Source organism: Cnephaeus nilssonii, assembly GCF_951640355.1.
Source record: "Cnephaeus nilssonii genome assembly, chromosome: 7".
Taxonomy (NCBI): domain Eukaryota; kingdom Metazoa; phylum Chordata; class Mammalia; order Chiroptera; family Vespertilionidae; genus Cnephaeus; species Cnephaeus nilssonii.
In genome coordinates, this window is record NC_137078.1 from 42137448 (window position 1) to 42162302 (window position 24855).

General features: G+C 37.3%; 1 protein-coding gene across 5 annotated transcripts in view; it reads left to right on the forward strand.

The window, feature by feature from the left end:
- The window catches only part of TTLL7 (tubulin tyrosine ligase like 7), a 138193-nt gene that overhangs the window by 73746 nt on the left and 39592 nt on the right, over positions 1-24855 (forward strand). For all 5 annotated transcript variants that reach the window (XR_013813747.1, XM_079776277.1, XM_079776275.1 and 2 more), the window contains 6 exons: positions 2104-2198; positions 8289-8436; positions 8519-8592; positions 10213-10348; positions 18314-18400; positions 22151-22343. Coding sequence is in view for 4 of the 5 variants with exons in the window: in XM_079776277.1 (XP_079632403.1) it covers positions 2104-2198; positions 8289-8436; positions 8519-8592; positions 10213-10348; positions 18314-18400; positions 22151-22343 (733 nt within the window). In the remaining variant the exon portion in view is untranslated. The remainder of the gene's footprint in view (positions 1-2103; positions 2199-8288; positions 8437-8518; positions 8593-10212; positions 10349-18313; positions 18401-22150; positions 22344-24855) is intronic.

A 24855-nucleotide genomic window follows, 5' to 3' on the forward strand; every position in this document is an offset into this window, starting at 1 on the left:
AGGTGTTTTGTTCTGTTTAACCTTTTCATGTGTTAGTTTAATTGGTTACATTTCTTCATCGACCAGTTTTTTGTTTTTTTTTTTTATGTGATAGCAGGGGGAAGACTTTGAAATAGATAAGAGAGAGGAGTCTGAGATTGTATTGTCCCAAATTACCATCCTGCAGGAGGGATATGCCTGGCAGAATTCCAGGCTGCAGTTTTAGAATGGAGCACCTAAGGGATTCTATACAGATAACATTTCAGTGAACCAATTAATAATCATCAGTTCCTAAATATTTGGTTAATTTTATAATCGGTTACTTACATGTAATAGCAGAACTATCATTGTATTACAAATTCTAGAGATTTGAGTCACTATGGAATGGTTGAAACATTTTTCATATAAAAGACATTACCCTTTCTCTGCACGTTTAAGAGATAACACTTGAATAACACTGGAATAAATGGATGTTATTGCAATTACCAAGCTACTCCCTTCCCTTAGGAGCACAGCACACAGGCGGGAATATGTTAATCACCTTCTGAATCAGAAATTAGCAAAGGAGAAATACAGTTTGGCATCTATAATAATAAAAGCTTAATATGCTAATTAGACTGGATGTCCTTCCAGACATCCTTCTGGACAACCTTCTGGATGAAGCTGGGGCTGCGAGGGAAGCCCAGGTCCCAGGTGCCGGAGGGAATCCGGTGCCAGCAGCTGGGGGAAGGAAAGCCTACTCTTGCATGAATTTCATGCATCGGGCCTCTAGTATCTCTATAAAAAGACTATCATGCATCCGTCAAAATGTTGGCATGGAAGATTTTCATGATACATTGTTAAAAGAAAAACTTGGATTGTAAAATAGTATAATTAAATATAGACATTTATTGGGAAGGGAAAATGAATATTACAAATATGCATAGCAAATATCTGGAATACCATTTATTAAATGATTAACAGTACACTAGGTAGTCAGGCTACAGGTGATCTTTCTGTTTTTTATTTAGCTTCTATTTACTAATTTTTCTGCAGTGATCCCATGCCACATTCCTAATTAGAGGCATTTGTATTTCTGAATGATTTCTTAAGTTTAATGTGGTTTTTCGTTCAGCTGCCAATTGTAAAATGCATGCCATCAACTACCTTATCTCTCAAGGTGATGGATTTGTATCAGACAGCCCTTGTCTATGACCCATAGCATATGATTTTAGATAGCCTATGGGGTTATCTGGTGGTCATGAAGCTAAGCTGCAGTTGTGAACTCAGCAGTGTTTAACTTTCTTAAACACGGGCTGTTCCAGTTATATTTTCATAACAACAAAGACAAAAACAAAAAAACAAAAAAACTCCAGCTGCTGAAGTGGTAGTATATTGTCTAATGGATTTCTGGGTACATACAGTTATGTTTTGCTTTTTGTCTAATGAAATCCTGGCAGTGACGTCGGAAATGACAAAACAATTACACATGGCTCATTTATTCCCATGAGTCCTTATATAGTTAGAAAGTTCATGGAGGTTAGTCTGCAGCTGCCCTTAATGGTATCTTCTGAGTAATATGTAGTCAGTGCCTTTGGAAATGAAAATTGATGAATCTTGTCTGATCTATATAGGAAGAAGCAAAATTTATTTTTCAGTCAGCAATAGAAGGATGAGTTACTTTTACTTCTCTGAAGTTAGAACTCAGAGTGCTTGGGGTAATTTGGTTGGAGAGTAGAGAGGAGGGGGCGGACAGATATGCTGACCAAAGATCCTGAGCCAAGGCATCAAGGGGAAAGGGGTGGTGATAGTCAATTCCTTACGCCCTGGCTTAGGGTGATGGGGAAGGGGGGTTTGGCAATAGTTACTGGGCCATTACCATGCAGAGCTTTGAGGTTTATTGTAGAGTCCTTCTACTGGTTGGGGATCCCACATTAGATTAACAAGTATGTATTGAATATAGGGCATCCCAAAATATATACACACACTTTGAATAATTATAAAGGCAGTGTTTATTAAAATTCATTTCATATTCAAAATTGAGCAATCAGCTATTAAAGTATGTATACAATTTTAAGAGAACACCCTGTGTTTTTTGGCCTACCCACATTTGGCTACTCTCATTGTTTTCTTTGTAAATTTTAGATCAACCGAGCTCCGAGCTTTGGGACTGATCAGAAAATAGACTATGATGTAAAAAGGGGAGTGCTGCTAAATGCACTGAAGCTCCTCAACATCAGGTAAAGTATTTCCTCCATCTTTTGGGAAGTTTTTGTCACATCTGACATAGAACATTCATTTGTACATGGGATTGGCTTGAAATTTTTTGTATTTTATATTTTGAATTTCTTGATTCCATTCTTCAAACCCATTTATTTTTTTCAAGTGTCTTTTCCTCTCCTCTAGCACACAGTTTTTCCTTCTCCTTATTTAAGGCTCTGAACCTACAGTAAATAAATATGGTTAAGTTAGAGCAGTGGTTGGCAAACTCATTAGTCAGCAGAACCAAATATCAACAGTACAACGATCGAAATTTCTTTTGAGAGCCAAATTTTTTAAACAAACTATATAGGTAGGTACATTGTTATTAACTTAACTAGAAGCCCGTTGCACAAAGTTTCGTGCAATAGACTTTCACCTGGTTGCCGGCACCAGTTTTCCGCCAGCAGCAGTTTTCCTCTGGCCACCCGCAGATCAGAGTGTCTCCCGCCAGCACGATCGGCCACCCCGAGAGGAACTCCGATCGGGAGGCGCTCCGATCGGCGAGTGGCCAGAGGAAAACTGCTGCTGGCGGAAAACTGGTGCCGGCAGCCACACAATCGGCCACCCCGAGTTCCACCACCAGTGTCTTCCGCCGGCCCCATGGGTCCTTCTGCAGCGTCGGCCGTTTAGGCCGGCGGGAGGAGCGGGGGTCGGGGACTCGCGAATTCCCGCCCCCCGCTCCTACTGCCGGCCAATCGGCCACCCTGAGTCCCGCCCCCCGCGCCTCCAGCCGGCCCAATCGTGGGCGTAGCGGAGTGATGCAATTTGCATATTACCTTTTTATTATGTAGGGTTAGGGTACTCCTTCAATCGCACTGTACGTGTGCACCCGCACGTGGTATTTTGTGGAAGAGCCACACTCAAGGGGCCAAATAGCCGCATGTGGCTCGCGAGCCGCAGTTTGCCGACCACTGAGTTAGAGTATTGCTATACTTATCCTATATAATAAAAGCCCAATATGCAAATTGACCAAATAACAGAACAACCAGTCGCTATGATGTGCACTGACCACCAGGGGGCAGACGCTCAATGCAGGAGCTGCTCTCTGGTGGTCAGTGCGCTCGCTAAGGAGCAGCTAAGGAGCAGCAAGTTTAATATTGAATATGAGGTTGAATTGGAGACTGCCTTAGGAAATGCTCTAGATTATTTCCTCACCTTATAAGAAGAAACTAAAGCAGAGATGTCATTCAGAAAGTAAAACATCTCAAACATGGATTTCCTGCCTTTCTCTCCAGAGGTCTTCCCAATATATCTTGCTACTTGGGTAAACAGAAAAGAAAGGCAGTTGTTAGGTGAGGCTTAACCTTCCCATTGAAAAACATTGGTGGGATTCCCCCCACCCCTTTTTTTTTTAAAGGATGAATAATATTCTGATTCTGTTGTATTATGCACCACATTTTCTTTATGCATTCATCCACTGGTGGGCATTTAGACTAAAGCTGCAATATGTACAGGAGTGCAGATATTGATATGAATCCTAATTTCAACTCCTTTGGATATATACCCAGAAGTGGGGCTGCTGGTTGCCATGTATATGATCATAGATGTCAAGTATTCGAAACGCTATTATATGGGAAAACTTTTGGCTCATAATGAAATAAATATTTTAGAAGTTTAACTGAACTTCTCAAAGAAGTAATGAAATATTTGCAATTATAAGTGTTGAAACAGCACTAGAGTGTTGGGTTAAAGGACCTATAAGGTTTTTTGATCTTAAGAGATTTTATGATTTCAATTGATTCCACTTGTCATTTTAAGAGCTTTAAAGAAGCTGTTGGATGTTTCCATGCAATTTGTTTATGCTAAATGTTTTCAAGCATTTAGCAGATACCTGATTGACAAGTACCTTTCATGGAAAGCATCATTAGAAAAAGAGATAGACATATAAATTTGTTCAAAAATGTTCATATGATTCCTCCTTTTGCCAGATTAAAGAACAATTTGCCTAAATTCTACTGATATCTCAATTATGTTAAAAGAAATGAAAAGAAATTTTTTTATTTATTTAGCTTACACGGTGTGTCATTATTTTGGATTACTTAAGCAATATGCGTATACTATTTTTTTGGCATTTACTATTATTGTATAAGTAGGCCTTGAATTTTCTTTTTCTTTCTGGCATGTCTTTTGACTTTGCCAGTGATGGTACCAATTCAGGACCTTACCAATGGGTGTTTTTGGTCTTTTTAAAAGTGAGATATATACATTGAAGCAGTGAGACATTTCTAGGCTTAAAACTATGGGAGAATTGGACTTCATCTTTCTTAATTTTCCTAGTGTTGTTCCACTAAGAGAATTTAGGAAGGGAGAGGGGGAGAGAGATAGAAACATCATAATGAGAGAGAATCATTGATTGGCTGCCTCCTGCACGTTCCACACTGGGGATCGAGCCATAACCCGGGCATGTGCCCTGACTGAGCATCAAACCGTGACCTCCTGGTTCATAGGTTGATGCTCAACCACTGAGCCTATGCCTGCCAGGCCACAATTCCTAGTAGGATGCTTTACTTATAGTATGGCTCCACATGTACCCCAAAATTCATAGTGTAAATGTATCTTTCAGTCTCAAGAAAATCCAAAAGCGTGTATGTAGCTCAGAGTATATATCACAGCCCCTGAGAATACTGAACCTCATACTGAGGGGTCAGAATTGATCCCCTTTGTACTTGGATGGCACAATGTAATTTGAGTTCAGATTCAAATAGTTTTTGAAACATTTGGCGTGGGGTCTTCAGAGACAAGAGAGTACAAAAGGGGCTATATGCAGAACAAGAGAAAGAATAATAAGTAAAGGTAAATAGTAAAATAGTAATAAGTAAAAAAGGTGCTTTTTTTTTTGCCCTAACCAGTTTGGCTCAGTGGATAGAGCATCGGCCTGCGGACTGAGGGGTCCCAGGTTCGATTCCGGTCAAGGGCATGTACCTTTGTTGCGGGCACATCCCCAGTAGGGGGTGTGCAGGAGGCAGCTGATTGGTGTTTCTCTCTCATTGATGTTTCTAACTCTCTTTCCCTCTCTCTTCCTCTCCATAAAAAATCAATAATATATATATATATATATATATATATATATATATATATATATATATATATATATATTTTTTTTTTTTTAAAGGTGCTTTTTCAGTAATAAAAGGAAAAGGCAATCTTATATAGTGGGGGTGTTGGTGTGTTGATAAAAACAATCATTTTTCCTCCAAAAGTATTGTATTAGAATCATTAAAATTGAGTCTAGAAAAGATAATTATAGTCTCATGAGTTCTGTGAGTCTGAAATACTGTACTGTTTATTAGTTTAGTTTATATTGGATTAGGTTACATTTAGATTACCTGACCCTTATTTATGACTAGTCAAAGGCTACATGTGTATGGTGTAGGCAGCATTTCATGCTACCCTGCCCTTGAAAATTGATTCTCACTGGCCTCTTTGACACTCTATTTTCTGAATTCACTTAACTTTGAGCATTTCTCTGTCTTCTAAGATTTCATTTATGTCCCCTTACTTGTCATTTTTTCACTGCATTCTTGCCTCAGACCTCTTTCCTCTGTGTCAGTCTCATTCATTTTTGTGGCATCTTTTGTGAGTCAGACACTGGAGTCCCAGGTCTACACCTGTGTTGAGGTACAGATTAGGGTTCCTCTCAACAGCTCTGTCCACTCTTGGGCTCTGGTCTTGCATTTGCAGATCTCTGCTGAGCATTTACACTCGATGTTTCTGGTCTAATAGGGGCTCAGTTAATTTGTAATGAGTGAGTGAACCAGTAAGGAAGTAAGTAAATGAATGAATTGGTGAATGTCCTGATGACACTTTAAATTCAATATGACCAGAAGTTTAATTATCTTCTCCTTCAATTATATGTCTCTCGCTGGGTTTCTCTCTTTTCTTCTGCTAATGATGTCAATTACCTTCAACCCACAAAAGAAGAATCTTTTCATATATTTAATGTACATTCTTAGCTTATATTGTGCTAGAAGTTGGAGATAGAAAAATGAGTAAAATTTTCTCTCCTTAAGTGGCTGTTATTAAAAGGGAAACCGTATGCTCATAGAAAAGTACTTACAATGATAATCACTCAAGCCTAGTTTTGTGTCTTGCTTTGCTTTGCTAGTTAATGATAAAACCATCCATATAAATATTCAGGCTAGAAAGCTGCGAGTTATCATTAGCTCCTTCCTTTATTATGAATCAACTGAATCCTGTACAATGTATGACTACCATTTAATTTCTTAGTCTCACTAAGTTTAATGACTTCTCATTTCTCTCCTGGATTATTTTACTGGCTTTCTTCCTTCTTCTAGTGCTAACCCTACCCCATTTTTCAGCCTCCACTCTGTTGCTCTGCAGGTCATTTGACAAGTGTTAACTACTACTGCAATAGGGACTAGGAATTCAGTGTGTCCCATGATTCCTGGGTTTCTGGCTTAGACAACTTGTTTGACAATACAGTATTGATTTAGATAAAAATTTTAGGTGAGAAACAGATGAAAGGAGTGATGGGGGAAGGTAGAGAGAGATAGTTCAGTTTTAAACATGCTAATTTTGAGGTTCTCTGAGACCCCAGGCAGAATTGTTAACTGGGAAATCTGATATACAGTGCCCTGGGAGATAGAGATGTCTATTTGACTGACAGCCATGTACAGATTGCTGTTGGGTCTAATGGATGAAAGCACATAGAGTGTACATATTGAGAGGTAAAGGGGGACCTGGCAGAGTCCTGAGAAATGCCAACATTAAAAAAAAATGTTTTTAGAGAGAGAGGGATGCAGAAGGAGAGAGATAGAAACATCGATGAGAGAGAAACATTGACATTGATCAACACTGATTGGCTGCCTCCTGATGCCTTCTGCTGGGGATCCAGCCCACAACCGTGGGCATGTGTCTTGACCGGAAATAGAACCGGTGACCTCTTGGTGCATGGGTTGACACTCAACCACTGAGCCACAGCAGGCTGGCGATGAATGCCAACATTTGAAAAGATATTTATAAAATCTGATATTCTGATCATGTTGTTTCTACTCTATCAGATTAAGTTTAAACATTGCATCAAAGCAGTTTTGATCTTTAAATTGTATACAAAACAGTGTTTGATCTGATCTTTGCATCTCTCATCAATATGGTCACTTTTTGTTCTTTCCCCTGCCTTGGAATTAATTTTTCTAAGAATGCATGTGTGGTGCTGTTCCACATGTTCATTGTTTTTGCACATATTCTCATTTAAATGTACATTTATCTTTGATCCTCTGGTGAATATCAACTCATTAAATTTTTTGGGGGAGTAAAATATACTTAACATAAAATTTACTATCTTAGCCATTTTTTATGTGTGCAATTCAGTGGCATTAAGTATGTGTTCAGTGTTGTGCAACCATCACCACCATCCATCTCCAGGACTTTTTCATTGTGCAAAACTGAAAGTCTGTACTAATTAAACCCATACTCTCCACGGATTGCACCTGCTACGTGGGAGGGAAGAGAGAGGAACGAGTTTCAGAGGAAAGCAGTCTCCCAACAGGACTTACCCTATAAAAATCAGACAGCTGTAACTAAATTTGCATGATTGGGCAAAAATGAGAAGGACTATGCAGAAGACTTCAAAGAAATAACGATTGTTAGGCTAGGATTTCAGTCAGAATTAAAAATATACTAAGGAGTGGTTAGTGTAAATGAGGGAATACTTAAATATAAATGGAATTGTTGAAGGAAGAGAAAGGAACCAATATTCATTAAGGACCTATTATTGATACCACAAGTTGATCTTTATAAGAACTGTAGGAGGGAAACATTATTGTTAGCATTTAATAGATGGGGAAACAGACTCAGCAGGTAATTAACCTGAGATTGTACAGCTAGTACATCGTTATACTGTTTTCATTTTGTTACGTTCAGAACGTCTATTTACTATGGAGAGACCCTTATTTGATGGATGATTAGATGAATATAACGTATGTGAATATATAATTTAATAAACATTGATTCCTATTGTCACTGTGTCTCCTTTTCTGCTCCTTCCCCTCATAGGGATAAGATCAGAATTGGAATTCTAGAATAGGATCTTGTGTTTTATATTTTAGGACCAGCGATAAAAGGAGAAACTTGGCCAAACAAAAAGCTGAGGCTCAAAGGAGGCTTTATGGTCAGAATTCAATCAAAAGGCTCTTGCCAGGTTCCTCAGACTGGGAGCAGCAGAGGCATCAGCTGGAGAGGCGGAAAGAGGAGTTGGTATGACTGTTTTAATACACCAACGTTTTGAATTGCATAATTCATTTGCCAGGCTTTATTTGTCAAATTTCTGTATTTCTAGAAAGAGAGACTTGTTCAAGTGCGAAAGCAGGTCTCTAAAGAACAACACGAAAATCGACACATGGGGAATTATAGGTAAGCGTGCTTCCTTTTTATACAGGTTGTACAAATGAAGTGTCAAAACAATGAGTGTACATTTTTTAACCCTTTAGGCTTGTTTTAAGCACTGTTCATTTTACTTTGAGATACTGCTTTTGTTTGATATTTTTCTAGAATGAAAAGGTAGACAGCAAGTAGATGGTTCAGACTTGGGAGACTCCTGCTAGCCAGCCTGGAGGGTGGTTAAATCTGATATTATCTTTTAAATCAGATATTATACCGTGACCTTATCTATAATATAAAAGCCCAGCAACTGAATGGCGGATGACCAGAATGACCCATCAACCAGTTGCCATGACGCGCATTGACCAACAGGGGGCAGACGCTCAACGCAGGAGCTGCCCCCTTGGTGGTCACTGTGCTCCCACAGTGGGAGCAGCTGCTCAGAGGACAGGTCCACAGCCACTCGGCTGACCGGGATGAGCTGCACTCCCACAGTGGTCCCCAGTGCACGAATCCGTGCACTGAGCCTCTAGTTTGGTTATAATGTGGTGTTTTGAGAAAGGTTTCAGGTCTCCTAGTATTCTTTCTGCCAGTTCCAAGTGGTGGCTATATTTTGTTTTAAACTCTAATGTATCAGGGACTAGGCAAATAATGAAGATGTTTGAAGGAGGCAGGTATGAGACCATAGAAAGGGTGTGGACTCTACTAAAGGAAACCTCTTCCATGGTATCAGCTTTGACAGGATAAAAGGAGGCTCCCTAAGCTCCTTGTGTTCTTAAAGAGACTGTCCTTCCTTCTAAGCTTTGACATGGCCTCGGCAGAATTAGGAGAATTGGGAGCCATAGAACATCTTACACTCATAGTAAGACATTCTTCCCTAGCCTTAACACCATCAGCAGGAGTGATGACATCACATTTCCTGTCACCCTACCTCTTCCAAATTCTCTCCACTATCCCAAGAGATCATCAGGTTAATCTCTGCATTCTTCAATAACCACACTAAATCCAAAACTCCCCAATTATTCCTCATCACTTAAACTTCCCCCCATGAAGTTTTGGATTTCTTCGGTATACCCAATGGCAATGATTCCAACCACTACCTCCAACTAAACCCTCATACTGTATCATCTGGAGTTGCATTGTTTAAGATAATTCTCTAGATAAACTTTAATTTGCATGACAATGAACATTTATGGACTTTTCATAACTGTATTCATCTTTATTTGTGGCACCCAGTAAAGGCAGAATAGGTGGTCAAGGATTAGCTATGTAGTTGACATTAACTCTTATACTATAATAGCTTTTTTTAAATTAAATTTACTGGGGTGACACTGGTTCACAAAATTATACAGGTTTCAAGTGTGCAACTCAACAAAACATCATCTGCACACTTTATCATGCACCCATCGCCCCACGCAGTCTCTTTCCATCCCCATTTTCTCCCTCTTTGCCCACCTAACCTAACCCTACCTTCTTTCCTTCTGGCTATCACCACACTGTTTTCTGTGTGTATGCATTATGTATATGTTTTTGTTTTTTTGCTAATCCCTTTACTTTTTTTTCACCCAGCTACCTAATTCCCCTCCCCTCCGACAATTGTCAGTCTGTTAATAGTTTCTTTTAAACACGTTGGTTTATCTGATTTTATTGTAGACGAATTTATCCTCCTGAAGATAAAACTCTTCTTGAAAAGTATGAAAATTTGTTGGCTGCTGCCTTTCAGACCTTTCTTTCAGGAAGAGCAGCTTCATTCCAGCGTGAGCTGAACAATCCCTTGAAAAGGATGAAGGTAAAGGGATACGTGTTTATAAAGGGAAAAAAGAATTATGCCAAATAATATGCTTTTAAAAACAACCTACCTCAGTCCCACATATAGAAACATTTTACGTTGAAGATGCACTTGCTTCCATTTTCACAGTTGGTAACATTTCATAACCAACCAGGTGGTTTCAAAAATAAGAAGTTGTCTAACGGGACAAATGATGCAGTAGAGAATGTTGATATTACAATACTGATCTATTGTAATAAACACGTGTTACAACAAATGTGTATATGTAACTGAATTAAAAAAATCCATTGTATTTACCAAGTGGTTTGTAATGTTCTCATTATTTGTATCGTAACTAACATTATTCAGTATTTTTCTCTGATACTGCCTAGACTAGATATATGAGAAGTAATAAAAACACATGCATACCCCCAAACATCCCCCCACTCCCCACATAGTAATCTCTTTACCTTACTGACGGTCTATCAGTTATCTATTGCAGCATAATAAACCATTTCATTTATTTGCTCATTATTCTGCACACTTGGCTGGGCTCACATGAGTAGTTCTTTCTGCTTGTCTTGCTTGAAGTGAATAAAGTATGATTCACTGCATTTATCTGAAAGGATATGCAAGATGGCTTCACTGACATGTCTAGAGCCTCAGGTGAGAGAGCTGGAACATCTGGGGAGCTGACTGGGTATCTCTTTCTCTCTGCATGGTCTCTCAGCAGGGTAGCCAGATCTCTCACTGTGGTAACCTGAGGTTCCAAAAGGGAGAATTTAAAGACAGGTCCAGTGTGCAAGTGCTAATCAAGCCTCTGCTTGCATCACACTTACTAATGTTCCATTGGGCAAATAACTTTATGTGGACCTATTAATACTGTTTGGACTTTATATTACTTGACATATCCCTATAGTGATATATCCCCCATATCTTGGATACACTGTTACATTGAGTGATTAAAAAATCATAATAAATATGATCTTTTCACTCAGATTCCACAACAGAAAGTTTCAAAGCCACTTTCATGCTGGCTAGACCTAAGAGATAGAAGCAGAAGGAACATTGTATATCCCAAGTGTTATTTTCCTTCAAATTTCCCTCTTTTTATGTATGCAAATGCTTTACCATTAGAATTATGTTCTGTGGCCTTTTTGTTTTTATTTTTTAATATATTTGTATTGATTTCAGAGAGGAAGGAGGGGGAGAGAGAGATGGAAACATCAATGATGAGAGAGAATCATCGATTGACTGCCTCCTGCATACCCCACACTGGGATTGAGCCTGCAACCTGGAGATGACCTCTTGGTTCATAGGTCAATGTTCAACCACTGAGCCAAGCCATCCAGGCCCCCTTTTTTTTTTAACCCAGTGGGAGACCTTTCTTCATTTTTCTTTACCTGTTCTATAACTATAATGTTATTTCTCTCTCCTGTGGATAAAGCATCTATTCCTTCTCATTACACTGATCCTCTATCCCTGTTTTTTCTAGTAGAAAACCTAGGGGTACAGATACACCTAGTTTCCCCATATGTTAATTTTATAACCTTAGGCTAAACTATTTGATCAGTAGTTTCCTTGGCACCAAAATAGTAGTATTAAAACTACTTGTCAGGTTAGTTATGAAAATAAAATTGAGTTTAACTAAAATAGTCTATTAAAGTACTTGACACTTAATAAATAGGCTTCAAACCTTAATTCCCTATCTCTGTTCCTCAAAATCTAGTTTTAATGTCACCACTTTATATGCCCTGTTCCCTGGGCCTGTGAGCCTATTCTTATGCAAATTTACACTTTTTTTTACTATTGTTTCTTTTAGTAAGTGCTGAGATTAGGTAGTGCCAGCCTGCCCTCAGTTTGTTCTTTTTCAAACTGTTTTGGGCCTTCTAGGTCCTTTTACATTTTCATATAAATTTTAGAATCATCTTGAGAATATTTTTAAAAGGTAGCTGGGATTTTATTTATTTATTTATTTATTTATTTATTTATTTATTTTTTAAATATATTTTATTGATTTATTACAGTGAGGAAGAGAGAGGGATAGAGAGTTAGAAACATCGACCAGCTGCCTCTTGCACACCCCCTTCTGGGGATGTGCCCGCAACCAAGGTACATGCCCTTGACCGGAATCGAACCTGGGACCTTTCAGTTCGCAGGCCGACGCTCTATCCATTGAGCCAAACCGGTTTCGGGGGTTGCTGGGATTTTAATTGGGACTGTGAGAAAACTGTAAAACAATTTCTCACGAATTAACAATACTGAGTCTCTGATTCATTAATATGGCATATCTCTCCATTTATTCCAGTCTTTTATTACTCAGCTCTGTTTGTAGTTTTTGCTATAGTAGTTCTTGCACATCTTTCATTAAATTTATTAAGTATTTGGTTTTTTGCTACTGTTGCCAATAAATAGTTTTTCATTTTTTCCCCCACTTTTTGGTTTGTTGCCTGGATGCAAGTATCTGATTATTTTTATATATTGCCCTTATACTTAGCAATTTTTATATATTGTATTTTTATTAAATTCTGATTTTTATTTTGGTTATTTAGAAGTTTGTGATTAATTTCCATACATTAAAATTTTGTACTTTTATTTTTTTAGGGATTTCTGGTATAGTTGATTGGTGTTAGAAAAGCATTTCAGTCTTGTAAAATGAATTGAGACTTGCTTTATGTCTCAATATATTGCTTATTTTAGCAAATGTACCAAGTCTAGTTGGTAATGTGTATACTGCACGTTTTGGTTGTAGAGATTTATAGATGTCATTTAAGTAAATTTGGCTGTTAGTGTTGTTTAAATAGTCTATATCCTTTTATATACTTTTTGGCCTACTTGGTATAGCAGTTGCTGAGAGAGATTTGTGGATTTAGTTCTGTCAATTTTTGTTTCAGATACTTTGAAGTTATGAAGGTGTCTTCCTATTTCACCTTTCTTATTTTATCATTGTGCAGTGTTTCTCTTTCTTTTGGGTAACATTCTTTGTCTTAATTTTACTTTATGTGATTAATAGTTTTTTTCTTGTGGTTACTGTTTAAATGGCATATCTTTTCTATCCATCTACTTACTTTTAACTCATATTAAAAGTAACAATACCTCTGGTAAATAGCATGAAGTTAGGTCATACTTGTTTTTAAATCTAGTCTGACTATGTGTCTTTAAATCATTTTACAAAATTACTGGTATAGTTGGGTTTATGTCTGCCTTTTGCTCTTTTTTTTATTTATACCATTTATTATTCCTTTTTTGCTTCTTTTCTTTATTCTTGGAAAAGTCAATTTTTAAATTACATTATTTTATCTTCACTATTGGCTTTTAGTTTTATTTGCAGGATAATACGGGGTTTTGAAAAGAAATTACAATATACATCCTTAAATCATAAAGTCTACCTTGAATTAGTATTTTATCACTTCATAAGAACCCTAATAGTTTAATTTTATTTGGTGCCTCTCTCTAGACTTTGTGCTGTCATCACATATATTACTTTTACATATGTTATAGTCTTTAAAACATGTAGTTATTATTTTCTAAGCTCTAAGTGGTCTTTAATAGTTTTCTAAATAGCACTTCATATTTACCTACAACATATTTATCCTTTCTTGTGGTCTTCTTTTCATGCTTCTGACATGATCATTTTTCCTAGTTTGAAGAAACTTTCTATAGTATTTTATATTCTTTTTAGCATGAATTCTCTCAGTTTTTTTTTAAACTAAAATTGTCTTTTACTTTATCTTTATTTTAAACTAGTGGCCCAGTGCACATTGAAACGAATTCGTGCACATTGAAAGTGAATTAATTAGAAGAAATATTTTAATATTGGTATTTTCCCTGCCCCCTGATCGCTGTCCCCTCCCTCTGCCTGCTGGCACTTGCCTTGGCTGGCCTGGCGCCACCTGCTCGCTAGCCCCGCCCCCCACCGACTGGTCATTCTGCCGTTTGGTCAATTTGCATATTGCCCTTTTATTATATGGGATAGTTTAACTGAGCATAGAATTTTATCTTGGCAGGCTTTTTATTTTCTTTCAGCACTTTTAAAGATGTCATTTCTTTGTCTTCTGGTTTCTATTCAGAATTCAGCCATTATTTTTTGTTTGTTTTTCCTCTGAACATAATATGTCTTTTGTCTTGACTGCTTTTTCTTTTATTTTCAGCATTTTGTCTTTGATGTGTCTATATGTGAGTTCCTTTGTATTTACCCTGCTTGTGATTTTGTCAACTTCTTGAAGATGGGTGTTAATGTCTTTCATTGGTTTTATTAACTGCCATTTTAAATTGTCTTCTGAATTTTATTTTGGTTATTTAGAAGTTTGTTGCTTAATTTCCATACATTTAAATTTTCTTTCATTATTTCATCAGATATTTCTGCTGTATTTTGTATATTGTCTCTTTTACGGGACTCTAGTTTCACATATATATTAGATCATTGTACAACATCCCATTTATCTTTGATGCCCCATTCTGTTTTACTTTTTTCTCTCTTTTTCTCTGTGTTTCAGTTTGGATAATTTTCACTGACATATATTTGCTGTGTAGATTGCCCTTGAGTCTATCCAATCACTTCTTAATTTTAGAGTATATTAGTCAACTCAAGAATATCTATTTGGTATTTTAAAATTTCATTTCTCTGGTAAAATTTTGCATCCTTCATTCATTGTGTTTTCCTTTTCATTGTTCCCTGTAACATGTATATAATAACTTTTGAAAAATCTTTGTCTGTTAATTTTAATATTTGGATTATTTACTGACCTGCTTTTATTGATATTCATTACTTTTGATTATAGGTCACATTTTTTATTGTTATTTTAGATGTCCTATAATTTTTGTTTGATAGACGCTTATAAAAGAATCATAAAGCTGAAATGATATTATTTTCTCCAAAAGAAGGCAAATATTTCTTAGTACAGTGTTAGAGTGAGGGGGTAATTACTTCGAGCACAAGAAAAGTTAAAGGAAAGCAAAAGTCAATAAGTGGTACTACATCAAAATTAAAAGCTTCCATACAGCCAAAGAAACAAATAAACAAAAAATGCAACCTACAGAATGAGAGAATATTTTTGCAAACTATATATCTAGAATAAGGAGTTATTAGCCAAATATATAAAGAATTCATATAACTCAATAACAAAAATCCCATCTTATTATAAAATGTACAGAAGAACCCAATAGACATTTTTCCAAAGACACCATCCAAATGGCCAACAGAGATATGAAAGATGCTCCACATCACTAATCATCAAGGAAATACAAATAAAAACTATAATGATATATCACTTTACACCTGTTCAAATGGCTATTATAAAAAAAGACAGAGTTAACAAGTATTGGAAGGATGTGAGAAAAAGGAAATCCTTGCACACTCATGGTGGGAGTGTAAATTGGTTCAGCTGCTATGGAAAACAACCTAAGTGCCTATCAATGGATGAGTGGATATAGATGATGTGGTGTAGACGACAATGAACTATTATTCTGTGATGAGAAGAAGGAAATCCTGCCATTTGAGGCAACCTGGATGGACATTATGCTAAGTGAGATACATCAAACTTGAGGACATTATGCTAAGTGAGATAAGTCAGACAGAGAAAGACAAACACTGTATGATATCACTTATATGTGAAATTTTAAAAAAGCCAATTAAAAACAGTAAAATTGTGGTTACCACAGGCTGGGTGGTGGGATGGGAGAAAAGTGAATATAGACAATTATATTTTATTATAATAGCTAAACTTGCTAAGAGATTAGATCTTAATTATTCTAACCACACACACAAAAGATAATTATGGAATTTGATAGAGGAGTTAACTATTGCTACAATGGCAATATTACAATATATAAATGTATCAAATCAATATGTTGTAAACCCTAACTTTATACAATGTTATATGTCAAATATGTTTTAATTAAAATAAAAAAAGGTTGCCCTAGTCAGTTTGGCTCAGTGGATAGAGCATTGGCCTGTGGACTGAAGGGTCCCTGGTTCGATTCCGGTCAAGGGCACATGCCTGGGTTGTGGGCTCGATCCTAGTAGGGGGTGTGCAGGAGTCAGAGAGATGATCCTCTCTCATCATTGATGTTTCTGTCTTTCCCTCTCCCTTCCTATCTGAAATAAACAAATAAAATAAAATAAAATAAAATAAAATAAAATAAATAAAATAAAATAAAATAAAATAAGAAAGGTTGAACTGGGTCCAGGCTGGGTTGAATAGTTATAGTTTCAAGTGCCTTGAAGGTGACATCTATTCAGTGTTTATTACAGGCCTCATTCTCTATTGCTATCTAAGAACTGTAAGACTACAGGTAAGTATTCCTGGCTTTCCATCCTTGCCTCCATTCTCCTATATCACTTCATACTCAAAAGTGCTATCAGAGAGACCCAGCAGGTGGAGAGAGCCAGCTCTGTGGGGCTCTGCTAGCCCACACGACCATAGGAAATCCCTTTGAGTTTTTTATCATAGCAGAATCTCTCTGCCTATTCTGGGCCTGATCTTTGCCGATCTGTGTCCAGATATGACAAATGACCTCAATGTACAAAGTGGTCACTCATCTCTTCCAACCTAGGAAGAACTTTTCCCTCTCTGGTATTTAGTTCCTTTATACTACTTTTTAATCCACAGCTTTCCAAAGTCTTAAAAATATGATTATTTAGTTTATCTGTCTTTCTCTAGCTGTTCTGATGAAAGTATTGCCTATTTCCATTCTTCCTCCTAAACAGAGGTAAAACTCCATGCATTTCATTTTAACTATATTGAGCTGTGAAATTCATTGTAGGATTATTATTTAATCAAACAGTATAGCAAGAATGTTTTAGTATTTTAATAGCTAAACTTTCTTTGATTGGTATGAAGAGTAACTTATAAATTTCCATTCCACAGTGAGATTTCTCGTTTCTTCAAAAACCTTTTTTTTTTTAAGAGGCACTGAAATATAAATTATATTAGTAAAGATGTGATATTTTTGTAGGTTGAATAAATAGTTCAAAGAAGTGTCGATTATTCTTTCAATATAGCTATTATGCTCCCATTGCTCTGGTTTGTTCAGTATTCACTTGGGTGTTATGTTTTTATAACTTTTCCCTTTGACTTAAAAATGATTTTAGAAGAGGATAAGAGAAGGTATTAAGCCTATAGGACGAAAACATTTTATGAAGTTCTAAAGATACTGTTGTTCAATAGTTGAAGTTTTGAAAATTTCATTAAATTGTGCCCATTGAACAAATACTAACATTCGATTACCAACTACTAGGCCAGTCATCAGTTTTCTGTCTGAAATTGTAATATTATTTTGCAATAATCACTATAGAAATGATTGATAAAATTGTGGTCTGGAAAATTAGAGTGATTTTTAGAAATTTTAAAGTTTCTAATAGGCTAATTTATTATTGTAGTCAGATATTAACAGTGTTCAAAAACATAAAGATCCATTTGTTTATAATCTATAATAATAAAAGCATAATATGCAAATCGACCGGATGACCAAACAGCAGAATGACCGTCCGGATGACACGCACTGGTGCCAGGCCAGACAAGGCAGGCGCTATGCGATTGGTTAGGGGGCCCCGCCATCGCCCCACAATTGCCCCACAGAGGGAGGCCCGGGCCACCCACTGTAGGGCGATGGATGGGGGGGCTCCACAGAACCGGGGAACTGGGGGTGTGTGCAATGGACGCGGGCAGCACCAGGGGAGGGCCCCGGCGGGTGGGGCCGGGGGTGGGAGGCAGCCAGGCTGAGAAGGCCTCCCCTTACACAGATCTCATGCATCAGGCCTCTAGTAATATATAATAGGTTGTCAGCAATGTATTATTTGTCAGATTTTAGTGAACAACATTTTTTGAAGAGTTTTTCATAACCCTTTATTACTCATTTGATCTGAGTAGTCTTCATTAAATAGTTTTAGGAATTGTGTGGTACACTATTTTATGGAGATTAATGAATTTTGAAAAATTCTAGAGTCCATTGGTGATCATAGTTTTAACTAAATATCTTTTTAAGGAGGAAGATATTTTGGATCTTCTGGAACAATGTGAAATTGATGACGAAAAGTTGATGGGCAAAACTTCCAGGCCTCGAGGACCAAAGGTACAGTACCACTATCTTTCCTAGTATCCAAGTAGATACGACTACTAAGTACAGTTGTTTCCCCTTTGTATTTATCACTATAGTAATGACTGATGCCACTTTCATGAAACTGCATGGACCATGTGTACAGTACAGAGAGAGTTGGTTATCTCACACATAGAAGTTCTATTTTTTTGTTTGATTAGTTTTCCTCACTTTTTTTTGGATTCTTTTTGTAATACTAGTGAAATCCTGATGAGTCAGGACCAAGAGGGACCTAGAACTAATAGTCTTATTTTATATTCAGTATTAATTTTTCCTCATTTCTCTAGACATATAATTACCAGAGAAGTATAGTGATATAAATAAGGCAAATCATGACTCTAGAAAACCTTATCACGAGCCCCATATTTTGCTGACCTAACAACATTGAAATTGTGTTAGTTGAAATAGACAGCTTCTAGGATAAAGAGAAAGCAGTCATGCATGCAAAAATGAGCAGGTGTTTGCTTTACCTTTATCTGCTCTGTGGTGATGACATCAATGTGGTCTTTGGTTATAAGTCAAAAAGTTCTTGCTAATAGAGTAGGGAAGCGATGAATTTGTTAAGTCTTGGGAACTTTTTCATTGTGCTCTTATTACTTCACGTTTCAGCAATACTAAGCTATGTCCTTACATGCATCTTTCTCTGTTGTCCTTTCATGCTTTTTCTATGCCTCTGTGCTTGACTGATTAGAGCCCCCCTTCCTAATCCAGCTGAATTGGTGCTACCTTTGTGGAATCCTCTTCACTCCCCAAATTAGACTTAGCTCTTCCTTCCCCTCCTCCTGCTGTATCACAAATAATGCTTCTGTAGAGCAGTTGTGACAAATAATTACTTGCATCTTTGCCTTAATAAAAGGTTGTAAGTTCCTTGAGGGTAGGAAGTATATTTTTATCTTTGCATCTCTCACATTGAGCACAGCATCTGGAACTTGGTAGGTTCTCAAACACTATTAGTTAGGCCCTGGCTGGTGTAGCTCAGTTGGTTGGGCATCGTCCAGTGCACCAAAAGGTTGCCCGTATGATTCCCTGTCAGAGCACATGCTGGAGTTTGATTCCCGGTCAGGGCACATGCCCGGGTTGTAGCTCGATCTCCAGTAGGGGGCATGCAGGAGGCAGCTGATCATGTTCTCAGATCACATCATTGTCTCTCTCCCTCTTCCTCTCTCTAAAAATAAATAAAAATATTTAAAAACCCCACTATTAGTTAAATTTGTTGACTGTGTCTGCAAGGACCTCATTGGCAGAATGAGCAGATAGGTGAACCAAAAACCAGATTGTGGCAAATACTGCAATAAAGCGAGTGGAAAGTGTTACAGTGAAAGAAGAAAGGGATTGGTAGATTTGTGTATGGCTTCATAAATGCCATTTGAACTGGGTCTTTACAAATGAGTAATGCTGTAAACATTTAAGATGGGTGAAGGACGTTTGGGTTAAAAGGAACATTAAGGGCAATGACATGGAGTTGTGACACTGCCTAGCTTGTTAGAGAAACATGAAGAATTTGGTGTGACGCCAGTGGAAGATTCCTGGAGAGTACAATGGTACATGATGAATCTGGTGAAAGATACTGATATGGTGGAGACCAGAGGTCTTGGATGTCGGGCACTGTTCTTCTGAATTATATCCTCTCTATTGAGGAATTGTGGGAGATGGTATTGCCAGTGCCTTTGGAACAAATACATTTTAGCGTCTGTAAAAGTGAATACCTTAATGAGTCATTGCTTCACTTTGGAAAACATTGGGAAGTTTCTGAGCTTTGTATATTAATTATTGCAATTCATTTCTGACCCACTTACAAATAAAATTGGACATAAAAGTAAGTAGTATGGTTTGTGTGATAACTCAATGCCAGTTTACAAATCATTCCATTTTGCAGTTAAATCATTGTTTAGCGTTTATGCCACTATGATGTCTTATTAGTTATTGCTTGAACAGTGTATTGGTCAAAAGGCACATATGACACAGGTTGTAGTTTCTTCTTGTGATTCTTTAAAAGGTCGAATAGCTCACTGTGTAGTCAAGCTTCCTTAAAAAACCTGAAATCTGTTTGCCTCCATGAAGGAAGGCACCGCCGGGGAGCCTGATGGTGCCACTGTTCCTTCTGGGTCGGCTAGACTTCCGAAGAAACACCCTTCCTCCAGAATTCTTGCTCCCCAAGGCTGTCAAGATATTTGATGATTGTATAACTGGTAAATTACTGGTTTTTATGCATTGCTATGCCAGTAAATATTAGACTATTAAAAGGAAAACATACTTTTAAACACAAGTTGGTACCGTCGTATATTAAATAACTTTCCTCTGGTTATTTTTCATCCTTTGCAAAGCCAGCAACTTTAAGAAGATCATGCTCTGGCTTACTGTGGATTCCAGGCACTTCACGTAATGCTATTCCTTTCTGTACCTTTCATCTCACACTGTTACCTGAGAGGATATGCCTAATTCCACTGAAATCCCATGGTAGCCAATATTGCATTATTTTGTATGCTAACATCAAAACATGTGTTTGATTGAACAGAGAACAAGAAACTTATAGACAACTATGGGGACTTTTCCCAGCAGGAATAAGAGGCATATGGTACGTGTGATAAATAGTCTCTTCACATGACTAAGTTCCAGAACTGTCTTGACCTTGTTGGTGCGTACTCTTTGTGAAGTAAAGCTGTCCCACTTCCCGGATCTCATTCTTCCGGCTGCACTGGAAACACATTGATGGGGAGGTTTGAAGACAAGTGATTCTAATGGAGACTTTGGAACACAGTAGCCCGGCATTTTGAATCTTTACAGTTTTACCCTTCTGCATGGCACCAGTCCTCTAAAAAATTTATGATGTATTGATTTACATTATATCACTTTTGTTTTCCTTAAATGTAGCACGGGCAGTGAAAAGCAATGTTGTCCCATTATGGCCAGACCCTTTGTGTCATAGTTAGGAATCTTCTGAGAAAGGACCTAAGTTGTTCATAACCAATTTGGAAAGTGGACAATTAAATACAATTTTTCATTTGTAAAAATGTTCATAGCAAGTTAGATATGTGAGAAATACCTTAGTCCTTTTTGCACATTCTCTGAGTGAATTGGTTCATTGGCTTCTGTTTTAAGATGTGACCTTTGTGGACGTATAGTGTTTTATCTTTCTTTACTTTCTATGGTTTACCTGGCCTCTGCTTCCTTTTTCTTTTTGTCTCTCTGCCCCTCTTGTCCTTCCTCTCCCCTCCTCCTCTCTTTCTCACAAGCATGTGCACACATATCCACAAACACATACACACACTTTGATTGAGTGACTGGACATTAATGATACAACAGAGGTATGACTGGACATTAATGATACAACAGAGGTACATCCCTGTGTCTTGGTGAGTAATGGGTAACCTCTCTGTATGGAATGAAGAAAATTTGATTATGTTTCTAATTCTTATAATTTTATCTCAAATAATTTATTTTATTTTCTGTTTGTGATAACCTTGTCCTTTTTTAAATCATGAAGAAAAAGCATTTTCCTCATTATGACTGAACTATGTTATTTAAGAAAGAATATTTGGCAGACACAGAAAAATTAGTGAATTGCATTGGAGGCTAATAGCAGCACTGTAGCAATAGCACTTTGGAGGATTTTCAGGTGTCAGTGAGAAGCAACATGCATAGTGGGAAATTGAAAATAGTAATTAATCATGTTAATGTGCCTTCTTAAGAAGCATTCTGACAATAACACCATTTTCTGTATTTTAGCCTCTCTGTTCCATGCCTGAGAGCTCAGAGGTGATGAGAAGACAGAAGTACTGCAGTAGCGATAGCAGTTATGATAGTAGTGACAGCTCTTCAGAATCAGATGAAAATGAAGAGTGCCAAAACAAAGGAAGAGAAAAGCAAGTTACTTATAATCTTAAACAGTCCAACCACTACAAAATATTCCAACCATCCAGTAAGTTAATTTCTTCTAATTTAGTTATTATCTGAAGAATTATGGAACTGAATTATGAAACTCAATAAAAGGATCTTGGGCCAAATGAATGCTTGTCCTGTGTGAGGAGACCTGAATTCTATCCCACGTCCTTCCCTAACCAGACGTGGGTGCATCCCACAATCCCATTCAGGGTCTGCAAGTAGAAGATGAAAGAGTCGACCTAAGAATCAATATAGTCCATTCTTCTATATTTCATAGTTTTTGTTAAGCCCTAGACTTCTGCATGGATTTATAAAATGTGATGCGTGACTGATCTGCTGACTGCCTTCTCTCTTAAGCCAATATATTCTTTCATGCCCTTTCCTGCTTTCTCTACCTCTCTGCCACCCATTTTGTTGCGTATCCTTGCCTACTTTTAAAAATATGTATCTCTCTAGGTATTTGACTTGAATGTATCTGTGAGCCACACAATTGTGAAATAGTTTTGTTTCCTCTCATTTTCATCATGGGTAAGCCCTAAAGTTGGGGCTTTTGGTGTATTGGGGGAGTGAACAACCAGCTTCTCTGTCTCCTTCCTTTTTAGTTTTATTTTTCTTTCTTCCTTTATTTCTTTTTACATTTTCTCTTCTATTCTCCTGTCTTTTATTGCTTCTTTGATCCCTAATGTCCACTATTGTGCCCATAATTCTTCTTTCATCCCCAAATGTCCAGTGTGGCATCCCTCTTTGCCCCGGATCCCTTAGCTATCCCTTCCTGACACTGCCTGCAATGCAGGACTTATTCTTATCTCTTGTTCCTCACATCTCTGTTTGCCTTGACCTTCATTATCCCAGGACTCCATTAAAGGGACTGCTTCGATCATGCAGTAAACACAATATGAGCCTTTGTTCATTTCCAGCAATGGTTCAATATGTTTGCTTCCCTGATAATAGAATTTTGCCTTCAACACTTCTGGCAAAATGCATGAGGAATACATAACTAATAGATGAAGATCTTAATGGTCTTTCATTTGCTTCTAAATTATTTCATAAAGATACCTGTTAATGTTCATGTCTTTGAAGGTTTATGTGTTTGGAAGGGAAATAATGTTGTGTTATGTTCCATTGCATTTGTTTATTTATTTACTAATTTAAGGTATGTTTATTGAGCACCTGTTCTAGAGTTTATAGCTATTTTATCAGTTTCTTCATTTTTTCTTAAAGCTCTCTTAAGTACTTTCAGTATGTCTCTGTTTCTCTTGGAAGCTGGCCTTGTTTTGCCCAGATTTCACCCATTTTTAACCCCTGTTGGCTAATGTGTGCATCCCTCATAGCAACGAATTAGCAGAGAAAAGGGTAGGATTAAGAAAAATTATTCAGGTTCTCATAGCTTTGAGATTGTTCTTTGTTCTTAGACCAATAGGTTAATAAATTGATATTGGACAAATAATGCACTAAAATGTTTTTAAGTGTGAATTCTTTTAAAATTAAATTCAATTGCATATCTTTTAGCTAAGTATTATATTTTATTTGTATAGTCATTAGAAATTGCAATAAGGGTTTCTCTTTGTTTTATATTCTCCTTACACTAAGTAATATAGCCACAGACCCTTCTTGAGTTTTCTGTCCAAAGTAATGCTGATGAACAAGGACAAAGTCCAGATTATTTGTAACACTTTCTGCTGCAGATGGTTAACTTAGGAAACTCAAACTTGTTATAGTTTCGAAAAATATATTTTGGGTTGATATAAGTTAGTCATATACAAAACTATATTAAATGTTTTTTCACATAATCTGTTTATTTAAATTACAACCATTTTTTTTGCTAACCGACCTAAATGTTGTTGGCATATCTAGCTACTTAGTTACTGTGTCTGAATTTTCAGTGTATGCATGGGAAAAATGGGAATCTTTGGCCATTCAAGAGAAAGGATAATTTCCTTCTACATCTGTGGTCAGATTACACATGTCCAAACCTCTGCTGCGACCTGCGTGGCTAGAGAGAACAAGAGACCTGAGTAGGGGCAATGGGATACTAAGAAAAAGAAAGACACAGAGACATTATACAAGTAAAACTGGGATCAAGTGGGACAGTGTTTTCAGATGGAGAGACAGTGACTCAGAGCTAGTGCAGCACATTTATTATATATAGCATGATACCAGGAAGTTTTACTAGAGCTTAAGAAAAAGGAAATTATGTTAAATCATGCTTAAATATTAAGCTGCATTCTTAATTCTTGAGGCTTCTCATAATTGTCAGGCCTGAATGAACCCAGATGATAGCATCCGTCCCTGGTGCCTGAGCTAAAGGTCAGGACTGACAACATGCCTGCCTTTGGCAAGGTATGTTTCCAGGGAGTGGCTTTGCTGATGCCGCAGGATTCAGATGAATGACCTTTGCTCAGGTGCTCTCCCAGGTGCTCTCCACACAAACCACCACATGAAGCCTTACAAGAGAGCAGGACCCGGGTGCAGGTTGAAGCACATGCTTAGTAGAAGATTGATCTGGGGTATGTTCCCCACACAGCCCTTCTCTAGCAGCACTGTCCTTT